Genomic DNA, 20,499 nt, shown 5'->3' with positions numbered 1-20,499 from the left:
TCACAAGACCACCTTATCCAAATGAACAACCAGATACGGAGACTTGCAGGACAAAGCTGCCAGCTCCGACACTCTGCGAGCCGAAGTGATCGCCACCAAAAAGGCGACCTTTTTGGACAACATAGACAACGAGATCTCCCTGATCTGTTCAAAAGGAGCACGTTGCAACACAGACAGAACGAGATTCAAGTCCCAAGGGGGCAGAGGATCCCTCCTAGGAGGAACCAGATGCCGCACACCCTGAACAAAAGTGCCAACCAAGGAGTTGGAAGCCACGGGACGTTGAAACAGAACGGCCAGCGCAGACACCTGACCCTTTATCGTAGCCAGCGCCAAACGCTGATCGACACCCGTTTGAAGCAAGGACAGCACTCGGGAAACCGAGTACGTGCGGGGTGAAAACCCCCTGGACTCACACCAGGCAAAATAGGCCTTCCAAGTACGGTAATAAACCTTCCCCGAGGAAGACTTCCTCGCGTTGATTAAAGTATGAACGACCTCTGGGGAGAGACCCTTCTCCTTCAGGACCTCGGTCTCAACAGCCAGGCCGTCAAAGCCAGAGACTGTAAAGCAGGATGGTATATCGGTCCTTGAGACAGGAGATCGTCTCGAAGAGGCAGACGCCACGGGGCGTCGACCGCCAGATTCACGAGGTCTGCGTACCAGGACCGGCGAGGCCAGTCCGGTGCCACAAGAATCACCGTGCTGCGTTCCGAGTGTAACCTGCGAAGGAACCTGGACAGCAACTGAATCGGTGGAAACGCGTACATCAGCCTGTACTGATGCCACGGGGCCACTAACGCGTCCGACGCGTCTGCCCGAGGGTCGCGCGTAACCTTCTCACCTTGTTGTTGAGACGAGATGCGAACAGGTCCACATCTGGAAGACCCCACTTCGCGCACAACATCTGGAAGACAGTCGGGTGGAGAGACCATTCCCCCTGATCCAGGGTCTGGCGACTCAGATAGTCCGCCTGCCAGTTCTCCACCCCCGGAATGTGAACCGCCGTTATCGCCGGGACATGAGTCTCGGCCCAAGACAGAATGTCGGCCACTTCTCGAGCCGCTCGGGCACTCCTGGTGCCCCCTTGGTGGTTGATGTAGGCCACCGCCGTGGCATTGTCCGTCTGCACCCGAACCGGGCAGCCCTGCAGCCGGTCCGTCCAGCGATGAAGACAGAGATTTATCGCACGCAATTCCAGAATGTTGATCGGAAGGGAAGACTCCCCCTCCGACCAAGTACCCTGGGCGGACAGAACGCCCAGAACACCACCCCAGCCCGACAGGCTGGCATCCGTGGTGATCACCGTCCATGAGATAGGACGAAACGACTTGCCCCCGGACACCATCGGGGACTGGAGCCACCACAGAAGGTCTCTTCTGGCGCGATGACTCAACGAGATTTGAAGATCCAGAGATTGAGGTCGCCCGTCCCACCTGGACAGGATCTCCGCTTGGAGACCCCGCGTGTGAAACTGGGCGAAGGGAATCGCCTCGAAGGCCGAGACCATCAATCCCAGACATCTCATGCACGTCCGTAGAGACGAGTGCGGAACGTCCCTGAGGGACCTGACTTCCTCCTGAAGAGTTCTGAGTTTGTCTTCCGGCAGGAAGACCTTCGCCTGCACCGAGTCCAGAATCATTCCCAGGTAGGGAAGACGAACCGACGGACTCAGTGTCGACTTTGGAAAATTTATCGTCCAACCAAACTCCTGCAGAGTTTGCATCGTGACAGACAGGTCCTTCTCCAGACCCTGGCTGGTCGCAGACCGAACCAGAATGTCGTCCAGATACCCCAGGACAGAAATGCCCTGGGCCCTCAATAATGCCAGAACCGGTGCAAGCACCTTGGTGAAGACCCGCGGAGCCGAGGCGAGACCAAAAGGCAAAGCCACGAACTGGTAGTGATCCTCCGCAATGGCAAATCGAAGGAACCTCTGGTGACCCTCGAAAATGGGGATGTGAAGATACGCATCCTTCAAATCGATGGAGGCCATGAATTCCCCCGGAACCAGGGCAGCCACCACCGACCGCAGGGATTCCATGCGGAACTTCAGGCCGCACTGGTATGGGCTGCGGATCCGGATTGACCGGACTTCTGTTTTCCAGACCAGGGCTTCTTCTGAGAGCCTTGACCTTTGAACGGTTTGCCCTTGTAGTGCGACCGAAAGGCACAAAAGGAACCCTGAGGGGGCCGAAAATTAGCATGCTTCTTCCCAGAAGCCCCCTTAGCCTTGGGGAAATGGGGCAAGAGAGTGCTCTTACCTCCGGTGATCCCCTTAATCAACACATCCAAGGACTCCCCAAAAAGGCGAGACCCATCATAAGGCAGATTGGCTAAGGTCTTACGTGAAGATTGGTCCACCGACCAACATTTCAACCAAACCAGGCGGCGAGACAACACCGCCACGCTGTGCACACGTGCAGCCAACGGGACTAGGTCCAAGTCCGCATCACACAGATACATGACACCCTGGTGGATTTGATCCACCATATCCAGGGTCGCCGGCTAGGCCGAATCGGCCACTAGGACGCGCCTAAGCATCTGCGTCCAACTTGCGACCGCCTGGGCCGCCATGAGAGAGGCAAACAGAGCCTTAAGCATAGAACCCGTAACAGAATAAGTATGACGGGCAAGAGACTCCAATCTCCTATCCGTGGCATCATGGAACACAGGGGAATCCTCTGCAGGAATCGCAGTGGATTTGTTTAAAACCGCAATTGCGTGATCCACTGGGGGTGGCACACACCACCTTTCATCAGTGGAAGGCGAGAAAGGATAACGCAGCTTGAACCTACTTGGTACAGCAAAAGGTTTGCGTAGATTGCGCCATTGTTCCTTAACAGCGCGCTGAAAATCATCATTGCAGGGAAAAACCTGCGGCGTCCTGCGTTTTCTCTGCGTCCCATAAGCCGCCAAGGCAGCGGGGGGACACACTTCATCCTGCAAACGCAGCGTTTGTTTTATGGAAGCAATCAATTCATCCATGATTGCAAGCTCTTCAGGCGAGCCAGGGGGAGAATTATCAACCCCTTCAACTTCAGCCTCCACCTCGGACCCCACTAGATCCAGGGAGGAGCGGGACCCCGATAAGGAGGCCCCCGCCATAACAACCCCATCACCTTCACCCTCAGAATCAGAGGAAAGAGCAACTCTGGGTCTTTTAGTAGATTGAGCAGCCACCAGCATCTGCACCTGAGCAGCAAGGCCAGCCACAATAGTGGCTAAATCCCCCCCTGGGGGGGAAACAGCGGTCCCCTGGCTTTCCACCAAGGCGGTAGGAAATTTGCCCTCCTGAGAATCCATTGCCCCTATAACAAATGCCGGATAATAAAGGGTTAACTGCCCCTTTAACAAGCGCGGCGAGCGCAGCCCACCGCACCACCACAAGCACAATGAGACCCCCACAGGGACAATAAAACTGACACAGGCAATGGATAGGAAGGATATAACCTGAGGAGACCCTCGCCGCTGCTGCTGCCTCGATCGGTGTTCCTGGAGAAGAGGAAGTGATGCTGCCAGGGCGCTCTATGAAAGCCTATGGGAGGCTACAAGAAAATGGCCGCCATGCATGTAGAACAAGCGGCTGGAGCGAGTGTAGGCAAAATGGCGCCGTTTGGCGCCGAAACCGCCGCTCCACAGTACAGTAATGCACACATGTCTGTATATAAAAAAACATGTCGGATCGCCGCAGCGATCGCTGTATAATGCCCAAACATGCCACAAAACATGCCCCACAGCACACAGCTTCTCACACTGACAAGGCTGACACACACAGTGTCACACAGCTCCCCCCCCCCCCTTGCAGCCCACAGCATGCAGCCGAGAGATAGGGAGACAAACAGTGTGAATAGAGGCAGGTTACACAGTCCCAGACTGACACCCCCCCCAGACAGACAGGTCCCCACATAAATACACTTACCTCACAGTGGCGTGGGGGACCCGCACAGGCGAACAAGCCGCTGCACATGAGGCAGGGAGAGTCGCATACAAGACGCACAGAATGAGGGTTAAGAAACCGCACAGCGTCCAGTGAGGTAGCCACCTCACCAATCATCCCTGCACCGAACAGGGATGGGTCGTTCACTGTGCCAGGAGCGTTACCTGGCTGAACGCTCGATGGCAGGCTGGGAAGCCACTGACCCACGACCTGCGACCAGGGGGATCAGCCCGAGACCCAGCCCGCATGATCCTCTTCATCCGAAGAACTAACTAATGCTGACAAAAAGAACAGCTAAGTAAAAGTAGAGAGAAAACTCAAACAAAAAATCAAAAAAGAAGAAAGAGTCTGGGGCACAAAGCCCCAGCACAGAGAGAGCCAGCCACTCCTGACAAGCTAGACATTAAAACTGAGATATGGTTGCAGGAAGTAGGAGGGTATTGACTGAGGGGACCACCCCTTGAGGGTGGGATATGTTAAAAGCTTTAATGTTAACATATTCTGTTGCCTAGCTACTCCTTCGGAGCAAAGTCTAATACCCCATATGTGACGAATATGAAGAGGCGGCGACTGTCGGAGGACGTAAGAGAAAAATAGAATTTTTGTAAAATCTTACCGTAAAATTCTTTTCTCTGAGTCCTCTGACAGTCGCCGCCCATTCATACAGTCTTCACGATTGGGACGTCCCAAAGCAGTGTAGATGTGAGGGGTGGGAAGACGCAACCTTAAAATAGGCAACGCAGCACCCAGGTCAGAGAAAAAACTGAACTGAACCAGTGGGGTAAGTAAAGCTCAACAGGAGCTAACCCAAAAGCATGTCTCTTTAAACCACTGCCGCACTCAAAACCTTGTGGCCAAAAGAAGCATTTGAGGATGCCAACACATCAAGTTTGTAAAACTTAGAAAAGGTGTGTACCGACGACCAGGTCGCCGCTTTGCACACCTGAGCCACCGACGCCTGGTGGCGAAAAGCCCAAGATGCACTAACCGCTCTAGTGGAGTGCGCCTTAACAGGGAAGGGAGGAACCCGACCCTTATTTGAATAGGCCTGCACAATCATCTGTCTGATCCATTTGGAAATGGTTGCTGCAGACGCTGCTGTACCCTTCCGAGGTCCTTCAGGAAGGACAAACAGACAATCCGACTTTGGGAAAGAGTCCGTGGCGGAAAGGTAAACCTTGATCGCTCGGACCACGTCCTAGGAATGCAAGGCAAATTCCTTCGGATGCTTAGGCTTCGCACAAAGTGAAGGCAACACAATATCCTCATTGAGGTTGAAGGCTGAAACCACCTTAGCAAGAAAAGACTGATTTGGTCGCAGGACCACTTTACCCCTATGAACAGCCAGATAGGGGGAGTGGCAAGACAGAGCCGCCAACTCAGACACTCTGCGAGCATATGTGATCGCCACTAGAAAGGCAACTTTCTGTGACAACACAGGCAGAGGGATCTTTCTGATCTCAAAGGGAGGTGGTTGTAAAATGGACAGAACCAGATTCAGGTCCCAGGGAGGTAAGGAAGCCTTCCTCGGGGGAGCCAGATGACGCACCCCCTGAATAAAGGTGTGAATCAAGGCATTAGACGTTAAAGGGCGCTGAAAAAGAATGGCCAAGACCGACAATTGGCCTTTGATCGTGGTCAGCGCCAGGCGCTGATCCACCTTAGTCTGTAGGAAGGCCAAAATCCTCGCCACTGAAAAGGAGCGGGGGTGAAGACCTTGTGACTCACACCAGGCAAAATATGCCCTCCAGGTGCGATGATAAATCTTCCCAGAGGAAGCTTTTCTAGCTTTCAGCAAGGTAGGAATGGCAGCCGACGAGGTACCCCTGTCTCTCAAGACTTGGCTTTCAACAGCCAAGCCGTCAAAGCCAGTGACTGTAAAGCAGGATGGAAGATCGGTCCCTGAGACAGAAGATCGTTTCTTAGTGGAAGCCGCCAGGGAGGTTTGACAACCATCTGCATAATGTCCGCGTACCAAGACCGACGCAGCCAGTCTGGAGCTACCAGAATCACCAGCATCCGTTCCGAGGCTAACCTGCGGAGGAACCTAGATAACATTTGAATCGGAGGAAAGGCATATATCAGCCAATATCAATGCCACGGCATCACGGCGTCCGCCAGAGGATCGCGAGATCGAGCCACGTGGAATGTGGAGGGCCGAAATCGACGGAACATACGATTCAGCCCAAGACAGAATCTTGGCCACTTCCCTGGCCGCCCAGGCACTCCTGGTGCCCCCCTGATGATTGATGTACGCCACTGCTGTGGCGTTGTCTGTCTGCACTCATACAGGGCAGCCCTAAATACGAGCCGACCAACGGAAACAAACAGAGCTTGATTGCCCGGAGCTACAGGACATTTACTGGTAGGGAGAACTCCTCCCCCAACCACGTCCCCTGGGCACAAATCATGCCCAGAACTCCACCCCAGCCCGTCAGGCTGGCATCCGTGGAGAGCCCATCCACAATAACGGCTGGAAGGACTTGCCTTGTGTCAGAATCGGTGACTGGAGCCACCACAAAAGATCTGATCTCAACTGGTGGCTTAGAGAAATCCTTCTGTCTAAGACTGAGGATGCCTGTCCAACCTGGTAAGGATCTCTGCCCCGTAGAAGAGCTAACACCGGAGCCAAAACCTTGGTGAACACCCTTGGAGCCGAAGCGAGACCAAAGAGCAACGCCACAAACTGGTAATGTTCCTCTGCGATTGCGAAGCGGAGATACCGCTGATGACCCTCGTAAAAAGGGATGTGCAGATATGCATCTTTTAGGTCGATGGAGGCCATTAATTCCCCTGGACTCACAGACTGACCGGATTGATTCCATACTGAACTTCTGAACCGCACGAAGCGGTTCAGTAACTTTAGGTCCAAAATCAGGGTTGCCTGCCCAGCTTGACCCGTTTTGGGCTTACCCGCCCAAAATTTCTTGTGACCACCAGAGGCCTTGAAGGACTTACCCTTTTCCTGTGCCCCGAAGGCACGAAAAGACCCCCGGTTAGTTTAGGGAGGGACCTCGCTTAGCGTAGGGAGATTTACCGTTCAAGACTTGAGGCAAGAGTGTACTCTTACCCCCAGTAAGCCCCTTGATTAGCTCATCCAGAGATTCACCAAAAAGACGATCCCCCGCATAAGGGATGTCAGACACTGTCTTCTTAGAAGCGTGGTCGGTCGACCAGCTTTTCAGCCAAATAATGCGGCGGATTGCAATCCCGACCGCAGATAGACGTGCGACCAAAGGAGCCTCGTCCAAAGCCGCGTCACACAGGTACATCAAGGCCTGTGCAATTTGATCCAACATGTCCAGCGCAGCAGTAGAAACTGACTCTGCTACCAGAGTGCGCCTAAGCACCTTGGCCCATTCTGCGATAGTCTGAGAGATCACGGAGGCGAACACCGGTTTCCGCAGGGAACCCACCACCATATACATGTGGCGGGAAAGCGTTTCCACCCGTCTATCCGCCGGGTCCTTAAACACCGGGGAGTTTTCCACGGGTATCAAGGTGGATTTATTCAGTCTGGAAACAGTGTGGTCCACTTTAGGAACCACAGTCCAGCGAGTATCAACCGAATCCGCAAAGGGATAACGGTACTTAAATCTCTTAGGTACTACCAGCGTCCGCTTAATGCGACGCCATTCGTCATTTACCGTTTCCTGAAACTCCTCGGGACAAGGAAAAACCTGACCCGACTTCAGGGCCTTGTGGGTCCTGAAGGAAACCCGCTTACCTGCCATGGATTGCACATCATCAAGATTTAAAGTCTCCTTAACGGAGCTAATAAGTCTACGGTCACGTGCTATCCCAGAGGAAGAATCCTCCTCCTCCATATCTGACTGAGAAAACGGGGACCCCTCAAGGGGGACGTCACCCATTACAACCAATTCAGGCTCTGAAGACAGAGAGGGTATAGGCCGTTTCTTTGTAACTCGGTCAGACATCAGCAGATCAACTTTTGACGATAAAGTCGCAAGTGCAGCAGATAAAAAGGCTAAGGAAGTGGGATCAGGAGTATTTGAACCACCAACTAGGTCTGTGGGGAATTTGCTATCCTGGGACTCCATATTAGCAAAGTGCAAAAAAATGACACTGGCCCTTTAAAACGGCGGTTCCCACGGACACCTATCGCAAACTGCATTACAGGTGGAGACCCTTCTCTTAACTAAAGCTAAACTGACGAAAGAGTGCTAGCAGAAATATAGCCAGAGAAAAACAGTAAACCCCCCACAGTGTCCCTATACTTGCCACGCTGCTTTTGAGAAAGCGGATTAAAAAGAGGAAGTGACCTCACGCCCCTAGAGGCAAAAGCCAGCCCTGAGCCACAAACAAATGGTGCCCAAAAGAGTCAAATAGAGGAAAAGCACTTAGAAAATGGCCACTGTCCAGACAGGACATGCGCCCACACCAAAGATGGCGCCCGATTGGCGCTGACAATGATGGTGGAAAATGGCCGCTGCCCTCACTCTGAGGCCAAACAGCCAGCCCTTACCAAACATGGCGGCCGGGCAAAACAGCGCCAAACGCCTACACTGGCCCCCACCGGGATCTGCAAAGAGCACCCCCGGGGAGAAGGAAGCCCCCACACCCCCCCCCGTATGGCGGTGTGCACCGCAGGATCGCCCACGCAGGGACAGGGAAGGTAAGACACAGGGGGCCATTCCATGTCCATCAGGGGGATATTACTGCCATCCCCAGAGTGGGCTCACTCAATACCCCCTCAAAAACCTGTTCCCAGGGACAGAGGGGTAGTAGCAGTGGCGGCTGGTGCTCAAAATTTTTGGGGGGGCGCAAACAGAAAAATGTAATAGGCATTGCTTTGCGGCAAAAAACGCTGTAAAAAATTGCGTGAATTTGAGGTCACAAAAGTGTGAAAGGGGCCTTCAGTAATCAAGGCATAGCATGCCCCATTCAATGCACAGAGACCAGCGTGCCCCCTTTCAATGCACAGAGACCAGCGTGCCCCCTTTCAATGCACAGTGACCCCCTTTTCAATGCACAGTGACTAGTGTGTCCCCTTCAAAACAGTTACCAGCGTGCCCCCTTTCAATGCACAGGGACCAGCGTGCCCCCTTTCAATGCACAGGGACCAGCGTGCCCCCTTTCAATGCACAGGGACCAGCGTGCCCCCTTTCAATGCACAGGGACCAGCGTGCCCCCTTTCAATGCACAGAGACCAGCATGCCCCCTTTCAATGCACAGATGCCAGCGTGCCCCCTTTCAATGCACAGATGCCAGCGTGCCCCCTTTCAATGTACAGATGCCAGCGTGCCCCCTTTCAATGCACAGATGCCAGCGTGCCCCCTTCAATACAGATGCCAGTGTGCCCCCTTTCAATGCACAGATGCCAGCGTGCCACCTTTCAATGCACAGATGCCAGCGTGCCCCCTTTCAATGCACAGATACCAGCGTACCCACTTTCAATGCACAGAGACCAGCGTGCCTCCTTTCAATGCACAGATGCCAGCGTGCCCCCTTTCAATGCACAGATGCCAGCGTGCCCCCTTTCAATGTAGAGATACCAGCGTGCCCCCTTCAATGCAGAGATCATCGTGCCCCATTTCAATTCACAGATACCAGTGTGCCCCCTTTCAATGCACAGATACCAGCGTGCCCCCTTTCAATGCACAGATACCAGCGTGCCCCCTTTCAATGCACAGATGCCAGCGTGCCCCCTTTCAATGCACAGATGCCAGCGTGCCCCCTTCAATGCAGATGCCAGCGTGCCCCCTTTCAATGCACAGATGCCAGCGTGCCACCTTTCAATGCACAGATACCAGCGTACCCACTTTCAATGCACAGAGACCAGCGTACCCACTTTCAATGCACAGAGACCAGCGTGCCCCCTTTCAATGCACAGATGCCAGCGTGCCCCCTTTCAATGCAAAGATGCCAGCGTGCCCCCTTTCAATGTAGAGATACCAGCGTGCCCCCTTTCAATGTAGAGATACCAGCGTGCCCCCTTCAATGCAGAGATCATCGTGCCCCATTTCAATTCACAGATACCAGTGTGCCCCCTTTCAATGCACAGATACCAGCGTGCCCCCTTTCAATGCACAGATACCAGCGTGCCCCCTTTCAGTGCACAGATGCCAGCGTGCCCCCTTTCAATGCACAGATGCCAGCGTGCCCCCTTTCAATGCACAGATGCCAGCATGTCCCCTTTCAATGCAGAGTGAACAGCGTGCCAAGCCCCCCCCCCCCCCCCGAGACCAGTGCACTTACCTGTAGCGGCAGCTTCTCTTCAGTCCCCTGGCGTCTCCTCGAGTCCTCAGTCCTCCTCCTCGGCCAATGGAATGGGGTTTGCCTTTCGGCCTTTCGTGTATCGGACCGCTTCCTGATTGGCCAGGAGGAGGATCCGTGTGACAATAGCGAATTTTTATTCGCTATTGTCACACAATGGGTGGGCTCGGGGCACACTGCTCTGCGTCCCGGGTCCACCCTTTGTTGAAGCCTATTAGAGCCTCTGGCTCTAATCAGGTGACTAAAAAAAAAAAAGCCCCATTGAACTCCATGCGTCCGGCGCCCCGCATGCAGATTAGGGGGCCGGATGCATGGATAGGGGGGCGGGGCCCCTGCGCCCCCAACCCACCGGCCGCCACTGGGTAGTAGTACTCACCATACCGCGAACGTGGGCACCGCTCAGACACGGGAGACCTCCCACCTGGGTGGGGGTGCCGTCAGCCAGGAAGGATACTAGCAACCCCGGGCGTTCCGCCGTTGAGACATCCCAGCGAAGATAGAAAAAACTTTGAAGGCTCGTCCCCGCTTCTAGGGGCACTGTCGTTGCGAGGCCTGGGCGTACCAAAAGCCTGCGACGCTCAATGACAGACTGGGACTCCATAAGGTTCTATATTAACCAGTACGAGGCCCAGTTCTGCTGACACTTGTAGTCCTCCAAATTCTGACTAACTAGCGTAGGTGAGAGAAAATAAAAAGCTATTCTTAAAAGAAAAAACACTTTTCAGAAATAAAACAAGAAAAAAAAAACAGACACTAGGTCCCAGCAGGGAAAACCTAGCCTACTCCTGACTCTAGGCAGCAAAGAACTGGATTAGAGTGGTACTGGCTGGAGGCTATAGGCCAGAGGGACGGCCCCCTGTGGGTGTGTCTATATGTTAATGTATGTTGTATTAACAAAATTACTGCCTAGCTTGCTCCTGCGGAGAAGGTCAATACCCAATCGTGAAGACTGTATGAATGGGCGGCGACTGTCAGAGGACGTAAGAGAAAGTGTCATTTTTATAGGTTTGGATAGTGGGAGAAGGGTTAGACCCTCTGCCAGGTTTTTTATTGCCTTCTGTGTCCCCATTAGGGAGATTCCCTTCTTTACTTGTCACTGTGAAAGAAAGTAAGGGGAAATTCAAAATGTTAGAGTTGCCCCTAGAACAAACAGTAAAGGGAAATCTTGGTTATACTTGTTCTGTGGACAATTAAGAGGGGAATTCCCCTTACTTTTGGGCATTTCCTGTTGTCTCTCTGAGACGGGGAGTGAAGGGAAATTTCCCTAATGGAACACAAGAGCAAAAACTAAACTTGCAGGGGGATAACCAATACCTACACAATCTAAAACTAAGCTTTGGATACATATACACTTTAAAATATTTGAAGCCACAAAGATTGAGTTCAGTTTCAGAGCAATTGTCAATGCAGCAAACAATTATTAGTTTTGCACCGATACCAGTTTTTTTTTAAGACCGAGTACCGATACTTTTCCTCAAGTACTTGCTGATTCCAATTACAGATACCTATTTTTACATTTTTTTTTTTTTTTGGTATTTTTTGCTTTTTATATACATTTTTTTTTAACACTGTACCTTCAACTTTTTTTGGATCAATGTTATTGCTATTACAAGAGATGAACAATATCCCTTGTAATAGCATGGGCCGTGAAAGGTCCTCTTTATGGAGAGATCTGGGGTCTAATAGACCCCAAATCTCTCCTCTGGCCTCCAATGCAGCTGATCACACACAGATCGGTCCGAGTGTCCACTACACTAACCTACCTGATTCCTATACTTACCTACCTGCTCCATACACTAACGTTACCGATTCCTATACTGACCTACCTCATCCCTATACTAACCTACCTGACCACTACACTAACCTACCCAATTCCTATATTGACCTACCTGATCTTTACACTAACCTACCTGATTTCTACTTCCTGCACCAAGAACCCCCCCCCCCCCACCTCCCACATGTACAATGTAGACTGATGTATTTTGCTTACCTATCCATGGCCTCCAAGATCATTCATCTGATCAGGGCTCTCTCCAGCACCGGGTAATGTTTTGGAGCCCCGCCACCCAGCTGCTCCTTGGTATCTCCCAGCCCGCCGAGAGCTCCACTAACAGCCGCTGTATGCTCTGCACTGAGTACCACTCTTCCCCCTCCGCCATTCTCACGCACACAAGCCGGCCGCACCAGGGGGATCACGGTGGACAGGATGGACCACTGAAGTCCCTGGGTGGGGGGAGAGTGCTGAGGAGCAGTTCCCAGGATATGCCTAATCGGAAGGGGTATGCACTTAGCCGCAACACACAGCACACTTGGGACGGCACTGTCAGCAGACTTGGCATGACACAGTAATAATTTTGCCCCCCCCCACGCTACACCACTGCCGCGAGCCCCCTTTCCGCGGTCGGGCCCTTGGACCATGACCAAACTGACCAACTGGTCAGTCCGCACTGCTGCTAGGAGAACACTCTGCAGCTGGAGGGAGAGAAAGGAGACAGGGAATATACCTGGTAGAGCTGGTGGCAGGGAAAGGAGGAGGTGGGGAAGGTACCCGGTAGAGCGGGTGGGAGGGAAAGGAGGAGGCAGGGAAGGGAATGCCCACTGAAATGTCATTGGTTGTCAAGGACATGGTGGCCCCGCTCCGTAACAAACGATAATTGCCGGAATTCTTTTGTATACAATTCAGCTGTCAGTGGAGGAATCCGAACCCGAAGGTATCGGTTTCTAGTATCTTGCATGAGTACCGATACCAGTATCAGGATTGGTGCAACCCTAATTAACATCAGTTAATAACGTCAGTAGAAATTTAGACTAAATCACTATATTGACATCTGCATCAAATTGCAGCAACTTTAGTATGATTTCAAGTAAAAGGCGCTGTCCACAGGGATGAACATGTGTAAAATGCATTTAATGAAATTGCACGACATAAAAAAAGGAAAATGATTGAACAGCTAATTGCATTACCCTGTCCTAGGCTAGTATTTGAGTTGCTCCAGCACAACTGAGTGAGATGCTTGATACCAGGACCAAATTTGAGGGTGTAGCTCCTAGTAAGCAAGATAAACATGGGTCTGCCATTGCTGAACGTCCATGATGTAAGAGTCCAATATCTTGTGAAAGGCTAACGCATTTCGAGGCAGTGCCTCTTCCTCAGAGCCTCCGAGGAAGAGGCACTGCCTCGAAACGCGTTAGCCTTTCACGTGATATTGGACTCTTACATCATGGACGTTGCACGATGGAGTTGATATGCTGGGTTACATCGTATGTTTGTGAGTAGCCATTTTTTAACAATTTTTTCAATAAATAGCTTACTGAGGGGATAATGCGCTAGGCTGGTGCGCCCTTCTTTTTGTTTATGTCTACAGTGTCTTGTCGACCACCCCGGTCGTAGAGGGCAGCAAGGCTTAGCCATTAGTGGATGCCAAGTGAGAGTCCCGAGATAGAGGCTGTCTGAGAACCCGATTCTGAGCGCAGGAGCAAGGTGCCAAGCATCGCAAATTTCTTTTTGGAGAGAACACATCAATGGCAGCCTACACTTGTCAATGCCATTTCAAGACAAATGAATGCAACAAACGGATCCCCAGATTTGCAATGAAAAATAAACTCCCCTGGGGTATTAAAAATACATTCAGGTACACAAAGCTTCAGAAGCAAGTCACTTTACTTTAACTTTATTACATGTTTACTTAAAGCCAATCTCCATGTTTCTTGTCTGTTTAAATAGTTTGTTTGGACCAAACAATTTTCTTCACTAAAGTCAGCCATAGATGGTGCGATTTTCTTTCCTGCAACCACAGGTTCCTCCCGCAGAGCGATTGTGATCTCCCGGGGGGGGAGCAGGGAACCATCCCTGCCAGGATAACACACAGTGATTATTGCTAGCGGCTCTAGCCTCAACCCAAGTCGATGGATCAACTTAGGTATAATCAGCCTGCCTATACATGCTTCCAATCTAAGCCGTTCCCTGCTGAAGTGACTGAGATTCGAACTGTCTATTGCTGGCTTTAGTGTTACACTGGCTCTAAGTACTGTATGTAGCTTGAGCTACATTCAGTACACAGTGCTGGGTTCAAGCTGCGAGACAGAGACTTCCCGTCTCACATCTAGAAGAATGCATAGTTGGTCTGAGCGGCGCTCAGCCATTTACAGGCAGCTTTGTATTCTGTGAATGAGTACAAAGCTTCCTCGGACTGGCTGAGTAAGAGAGCATGAAATCATCAGTCCATTACTCTGCCTCAGCCAATCAGAGGAAGCTTAGCATTCATTCACAGAATGCAAAGCTGCCTATGAATGGCTGAGCACCGTTTAGACCGACTATGCATTGTTCTGGGTGTGAGGCGAGAAGTGTCTACCGCACAGGTGGAACCCAGTATCGTGTGCTGAATGTAGCTGAAGTTACATACATTTCATACAGTGCTTAGAGCCAGTGAAGCACTTAGTGAAGGAAATTGTTAGTTTGGACTAGCTTGGTTCCAATGAACTATTTAAAGTGACAGGAAACATAGATGATCTGCTTTAATTTTCTCCACTGTTATGAAACTTTATTGAAAATCAATAAAAGGCAGTTTTATATATAAAAAAAAAAATAGAATTTGCTTACAACTTATGGTGATGCCAAGTTCAACATTGTGTTTCTTTGGTAATTTTACATGGAATGTTCCACTGCTAGGTATCACAGACTCTGAAAAAATAATATGCAAGAGAAAATATAAGCATCAAGATAAACAAGCTACAATAAATACAATAGTTTCAGTAATTAAACACATTGTAAAAATTGTAGATATTTTTAAGGTATGGTCTTTGTAAAGCCAAACAAAAAAATGTCCTTGCTTGATGGGTAAATTCTTTCCCCAAATGTAGTAATGTTATGTTATGCAATACTGCAAATAAATGACAAGTGTACCATGGCTGAACCATGGCTTACATAACTACAAATATAAATAGTTTTAAGTAAAAATAATAAAACATTTGCATAAGCTTTATGGCCCTAAAGGTAAAAAAGATAAAGTAAACCTGTCGTGAGAGAAACACTGGGCCTGCCATTGTTGACCTTTTGGAAATGTGTGTTGGCCTGACCTATTAGCTTCAATATAATCTGAGTCACTGTCCCAGACCAGGCATATAGTTTAAAAAGTCAAAGGAAAGTTAAGTCCTTATCTGCACACTTAAACTAGGTACACATGGGAAGTTTTTTTTTTCCTTCAACCCAGCGGGCTGAACAAAAAAAACTGAGAGGTCGCTGTACTATGCGGCAGGGGGACTGACCCCCGCCAAAACGCATTGTCCCTCGCTTGACCCTGTTTTCCAGCATGCTTGTTTGACAGAAGCAGGTCGTTAGACAGGCTGTTGTAAACACTGGCCAAATATCAGTCGGTTTCTTTTGAACCAGTCAATATTCGTCCCCTGTGTACCAGCTTTTACTAAGAAGAGGTCAGCAATGGAGGCCCACACAGAGCTCTTATGACAGGTTTAAGTTAAGACCCAAGGTGATTTAAAACACGGCCATAGAAATATTTTTTTTGGCATTCCTAAACTTTTTCAGGTGTCCATCCCTCCTGCACCTTCCTTTTGGTTCATCACTGTGACAGGCAACTTTACCATCCTAAGGGAAGTTGAAAAAGGCATATTAAGAAATGTTAGAATTTGCACATAGAGTGCCTTGTATTGATGCCTTCTTTAGATATGTGTAGACAAAACTAGGAACCTGCAATTCAGTTCTCAGGTCAGTTTAGAAACAATATAGAAATGGCAGGTGAAATTTAAATTCAAAGTTGTAATAGTAAGTGTGATCTATTTGGTGCACAATGACCGTCTTGTAAAATCAATGGAGAAAGCTACCAACAGTCATTTGGTACTTTCTTGTGCCTAAAGTAGGAGCTTACCACAGCTATGGACCACTTAGTAAAGTTTTTTTTTTTTTTCTTTAACTGAAAAGGTTTGCTTAGTAAAGTTACATAAATGTCGGATGTCTCTTTACAGTCATGAACCTTTTTAAAAACATAGTTGTAAAAGGGTTTATTAGGCATTAAAATAATAACCCTCTGGCTTAAATCACAAACCATTCAAACTCAACTGATCTACTGTAAATAGCATTGCTTTATCCCATCTGTAATTTAGAACCGAGATCTAGCCAATGCCTTTTGCAGTCAGTGTATGCTGATAATGTCAGCCTCTCACATGAATGATCAGACTTAGACTGATTCCCTCTACCCATTTATGCTCACTACTAAGAGCAGGTGAGAGAAAATTATGCTTTTTTTCGCTCATATAACCGAACATGCTAATTATTTTATGCAACTTTCAACCAACCTGCAACATCAAACTCAATCTCCAAAGTTACTTTTCCAGCAATAGTTGCATCTCTCAAAAGTTGATTGGCTTCTTCAAAAGTGCTGTCCTCCGTCTGCACACCATTTATTGCAATGACTCGGTCTCCCACTTGCAGCACACCACACCTGCAAGAGCACAAGATATCTATGGCATAAACAAAAACTACCTTGCATGATTTTATGTTTAAACTCATTTATTGAAAGTTTACAAAGGTGACAAAAATTAAAGAACATAGTAAATTATACCCAAATAAGTATCATAGCATACATATAGTACAGAAACAAAAAACAAATCACACAAGTTAAACAGAAATAGTGGCTAACCATACCATTAACCACTTCGGCTCCAGAAGGTTTTACCCCCTTAATGACCAGGCCATTTTTTGCGATTCGGCACTGCATTATTTTAACAATTGCACGGTTGTGCGACGCTGTACCCAAATACAATTGTCCTTTTTTTGTCCACAAATAGAGCTTTCTTTTGGTGGTATTTGATCACCTCTGTGGTTTTTAGATTTTGGGTTATAAACAAAAAAAGAGGAACAATTTTGAAAAAAAAAAAAAAAACGCACTATTTTTTACTTTCTACTATAAAACATTACCAATAAAAAAATTAAAAAAAAAATCAATTTTTTTTATCAGTTTAGGCCAACTTGTATTCTGCTACATATTTTTTGTAAAAAAAAAAAAATCCCAAAAAGTGTATATTAACTGGTTTGCGCAAAAGTTATAGCGTTTCAAAACTGTGGGATAGATTTTTGGACTTTTTATTTATTTATTATTAGTAATGGCGATTTTTAGCGTGACTGCGACATTGCGGCGGACAAATCTGACACTGACACGTTTTGGGGACCAGTGACACCAATAGAGTGATCAGTGCTAAATAATATGCACTGTTACTGTATAAATGACACTGGCAGAAAAGGGGTTAATACTGGGGGTGATCAAGGGGTTAAGCAGGCGGCTCTCCTGTCAGTTTCCCCGAAGATCGCGGGAGGCCGGCAGTGATCGGGCCCACTCCTTCCGCGATCTGGCTCCCGCTGTGTCTAGTTTTGCGGACACCGCGTGCACATAATCACATACATGTACATGATTATGCGCAGCCCAGCCGGAGTAAATCTGGGCAGAGCGGTCTGAAATGGTTAAATCAAGCCCACTAGTACTAAAACTGGACCAGTCATAGGTTCATAGGATAGCAAACATAAGGTATTCTGTTTAAACCAAAACAATGATAATAGCAGGCATGTAAAGATAATTGTCTTTCAGGTCAGACCAAGATGGCCTGATGCCCAACAAGTATTGATTATTGTAGAAGAAAAACAGAAAAAATATAAGAGAAGACCCAAAAAGAAAATAAAACACACACAAACACAAAGGGTAGTGGGAGGGAAGGGGAGAAAAAGGAATGGCAAGGCACCCATGGGAGGACTTCAGAGTTGGTTGTGTCTTACAGTGGTGTAGAGACGATGGAGTTAAAATTGGAGAAATATCGAAAGTAAGACCACGCTCTCCACATGCGGTTACACAATTCAGATTTGTCCTCATCCAAAGTGATCATATGCTCTACAGCAGTGGTCTCCAAACTGCGGCCCTTCGCTTGCCTTTATCCAGCCCCCAAAGATGCGATCCGATTCTGTGCGAACTTTCAGATCGCATTGTGATATGCGAAATGATCTGGGGGTGTTGTTAACTTAATTGACACCCCCAGCGTATCGCATATGGCAGTGTGAACTGCCAGGGGTGCGGATGGGATGCGGGAACACGCTGTATATTCGCAGCGTTCCCGCATCGCACAAATGTGAACCGGCACTTAAGGGTTTTTTTTTGTTGTTTGTTTTTTTTTATGTAAAAGCACTTTGGTCTTGTCTCGTGTATTTGTCTTATGAGATACCGAGATGATGATGGGAGTGTTAAATGCAATCTGGAGTCTGGACCACCATATGGTGATACATTCCTCTAAGTACAAAAGTGCTGTTTGATCTTGTATAATAAATTAGGTCCACCATAGTGAGTGAGTGTGTCCAAAAGGGGTACATTTTTAGGCATTGCTGCAGTTTGGTTGCTACTGGAGAAATCCACACTTTGAAGAAACACTGTACTTTTTTGGACTGCAAAGAGAGACCTAATTTGTACAATTATGTGATGCCCAACAAGTATTGATTATTGTAGAAGAAAAACAGAAGAAATATAAGAGAAGACCCAAAAAGAAAATAAAACACACACACACACACACACACACACACACAAAGGGTAGTGGGAGGGAAGGGGAGAAAAAGGAATGGCAAGGCACCCATGGGAGAACGTCAGAGTTGGTTGTGTCTTACAGTGGTGTAGAGACAATGGAGTTAAAATTGGAGAAATATCGAAAGTAAGACCACGCTCTCCACATGCGGTTATACAATTCAGATTTGTCCTCATCCAAAGTGATCATATGCTCTACACCAGTGGTCTCCAAACTGCGGCCCTTCTCTTGCGTTTATCCAGCCCTTGGAGCACTATTACTCCCACTGATACCATCAAAAGGGCACAGTTCCTTCCATTGACACCAAAGATGGGGCACAATTCCTTCCATTGAAACCAGTGATGGGGCTCAATTCCCTCTATTGAAATCAACGATGGGGCACAATTCATTCCATTGACACTATTCCTCCAACTGCTTGACAAGACACTTTCTACTCCCATTGGCCCTAGTCTGACCCCCCTAAAGTCTGAAGGACAGTAAACTGGCCCTTTGTTTACAAAGTTTAGAGATTTCTGCTCTAAACGATCAATAGTATCCATTTCACAAGCCCATTCAGCCATTGAAGGGACCTTCATACACCACCAGTGTCTAGCTATCACAGAGCATGCAGTGGTCATAAAATGCCCGCTAATACTGCACAATAGACAGCACAGCAAACAAAGACCTTGCATGATTTTAGACCTAAAAACAAGCAACTGATGGTTTCACAAACTAGGATTTTAATGTGATCCCATTTTACTAAACTGTTTTAGAAGTGTCTACATTTTTAGCATCTCATTATTTCTATACAAAATTAAATGAAAAAAACTTTGCCAAACAATCATAGCAGATCAGCATCCAAAATCCTTGATAGTTTTCCAACAATTTCAGGAAATTTGCTAACCACTTTTGGTTTCGACATGACATCCACAGTGTAGTCTGAGTAGTGACATTATCACGCCGGAAACAGAAAGTGGGCTGAGCCATATTATGGGTGAGATATAGCATTGCACACATTGCTGCTAATATATGCTGAGTAATTTTCCCTTTACTGCTTGGTATAATGCACAGATTTAGTGTTGTGTGTGTGTATATAAGTGCCGGTTCACATTTGTGCGATCACAGAGATCGCATGTAATTCGGAGCGCATTGCTCCTAAAATTACATGTGATCTCTGTGCGGTGCAAATTCAGTCAGACAAAGTTTGTATGGCTGAATTCACACCGCAATCGCACCTAACTCGCACAGGGTCCTTCTTTTGGTCCGCAGCAGAATCGGATCGCATGGTGGTTCACACTAGTGCGATCCGATTCTGTGCGAACTTTCAGATCGCATTGTGATATGCGATCTGATCTGGGGGTGTCGTTAACTTTTAAGTGACACCCCCCAGCGTATCGCATATTTTTTTTAATGTAAAAGCACTTTGGTCTTGTCTCGTGTATTTGTCTTATGAGATACCGAGATGATGATGGGAGTGTTAAATGCAATCTAAGTACAAAAGTGCTGTTTGATTTTGTATAATAAATTAGGTCCACCATAGTGAGTGAGTGTGTCCAAAAGGGGTACATTTTTAGGCATTGCTGCAGTTTGGTTGCTACTGGAGAAATCCACACTTTGAAGAAATACTGTACTTTTTTGCACTGCAAAGAGAGACCTAATTTGTACAATTACGTGAAGCACAGAAAGCACTTTTTTATAAGCCTTGGATTACAGTACTTTATAACTTTAGAAAATAAGTTTGCTTGCACTTGTCTTTGCTATAAGCTTATACG

General features: G+C 48.2%; 1 protein-coding gene across 12 annotated transcripts in view; it reads right to left on the bottom strand.

Moving 5' to 3' along the window:
* Positions 1–20,499, bottom strand: part of GRIP1 (glutamate receptor interacting protein 1) — a 1,071,013-nt gene that overhangs the window by 90,934 nt on the left and 959,580 nt on the right. For all 12 annotated transcript variants that reach the window (XM_082255180.1, XM_082255172.1, XM_082255177.1 and 9 more), the window contains 2 exons: positions 16,487–16,632; positions 14,778–14,858 (listed from right to left, as the gene is read on the bottom strand). In XM_082255180.1, coding sequence (XP_082111306.1) covers positions 14,778–14,858; positions 16,487–16,632 — 227 coding nt within the window. The remainder of the gene's footprint in view (positions 1–14,777; positions 14,859–16,486; positions 16,633–20,499) is intronic.

Source organism: Pelophylax lessonae (assembly GCF_965119305.1).
Source record: "Pelophylax lessonae genome assembly, chromosome: 4".
In the NCBI taxonomy this organism is placed as follows: domain Eukaryota; kingdom Metazoa; phylum Chordata; class Amphibia; order Anura; family Ranidae; genus Pelophylax; species Pelophylax lessonae.
This window is presented reverse-complemented; position numbering and strand designations above follow the sequence as displayed.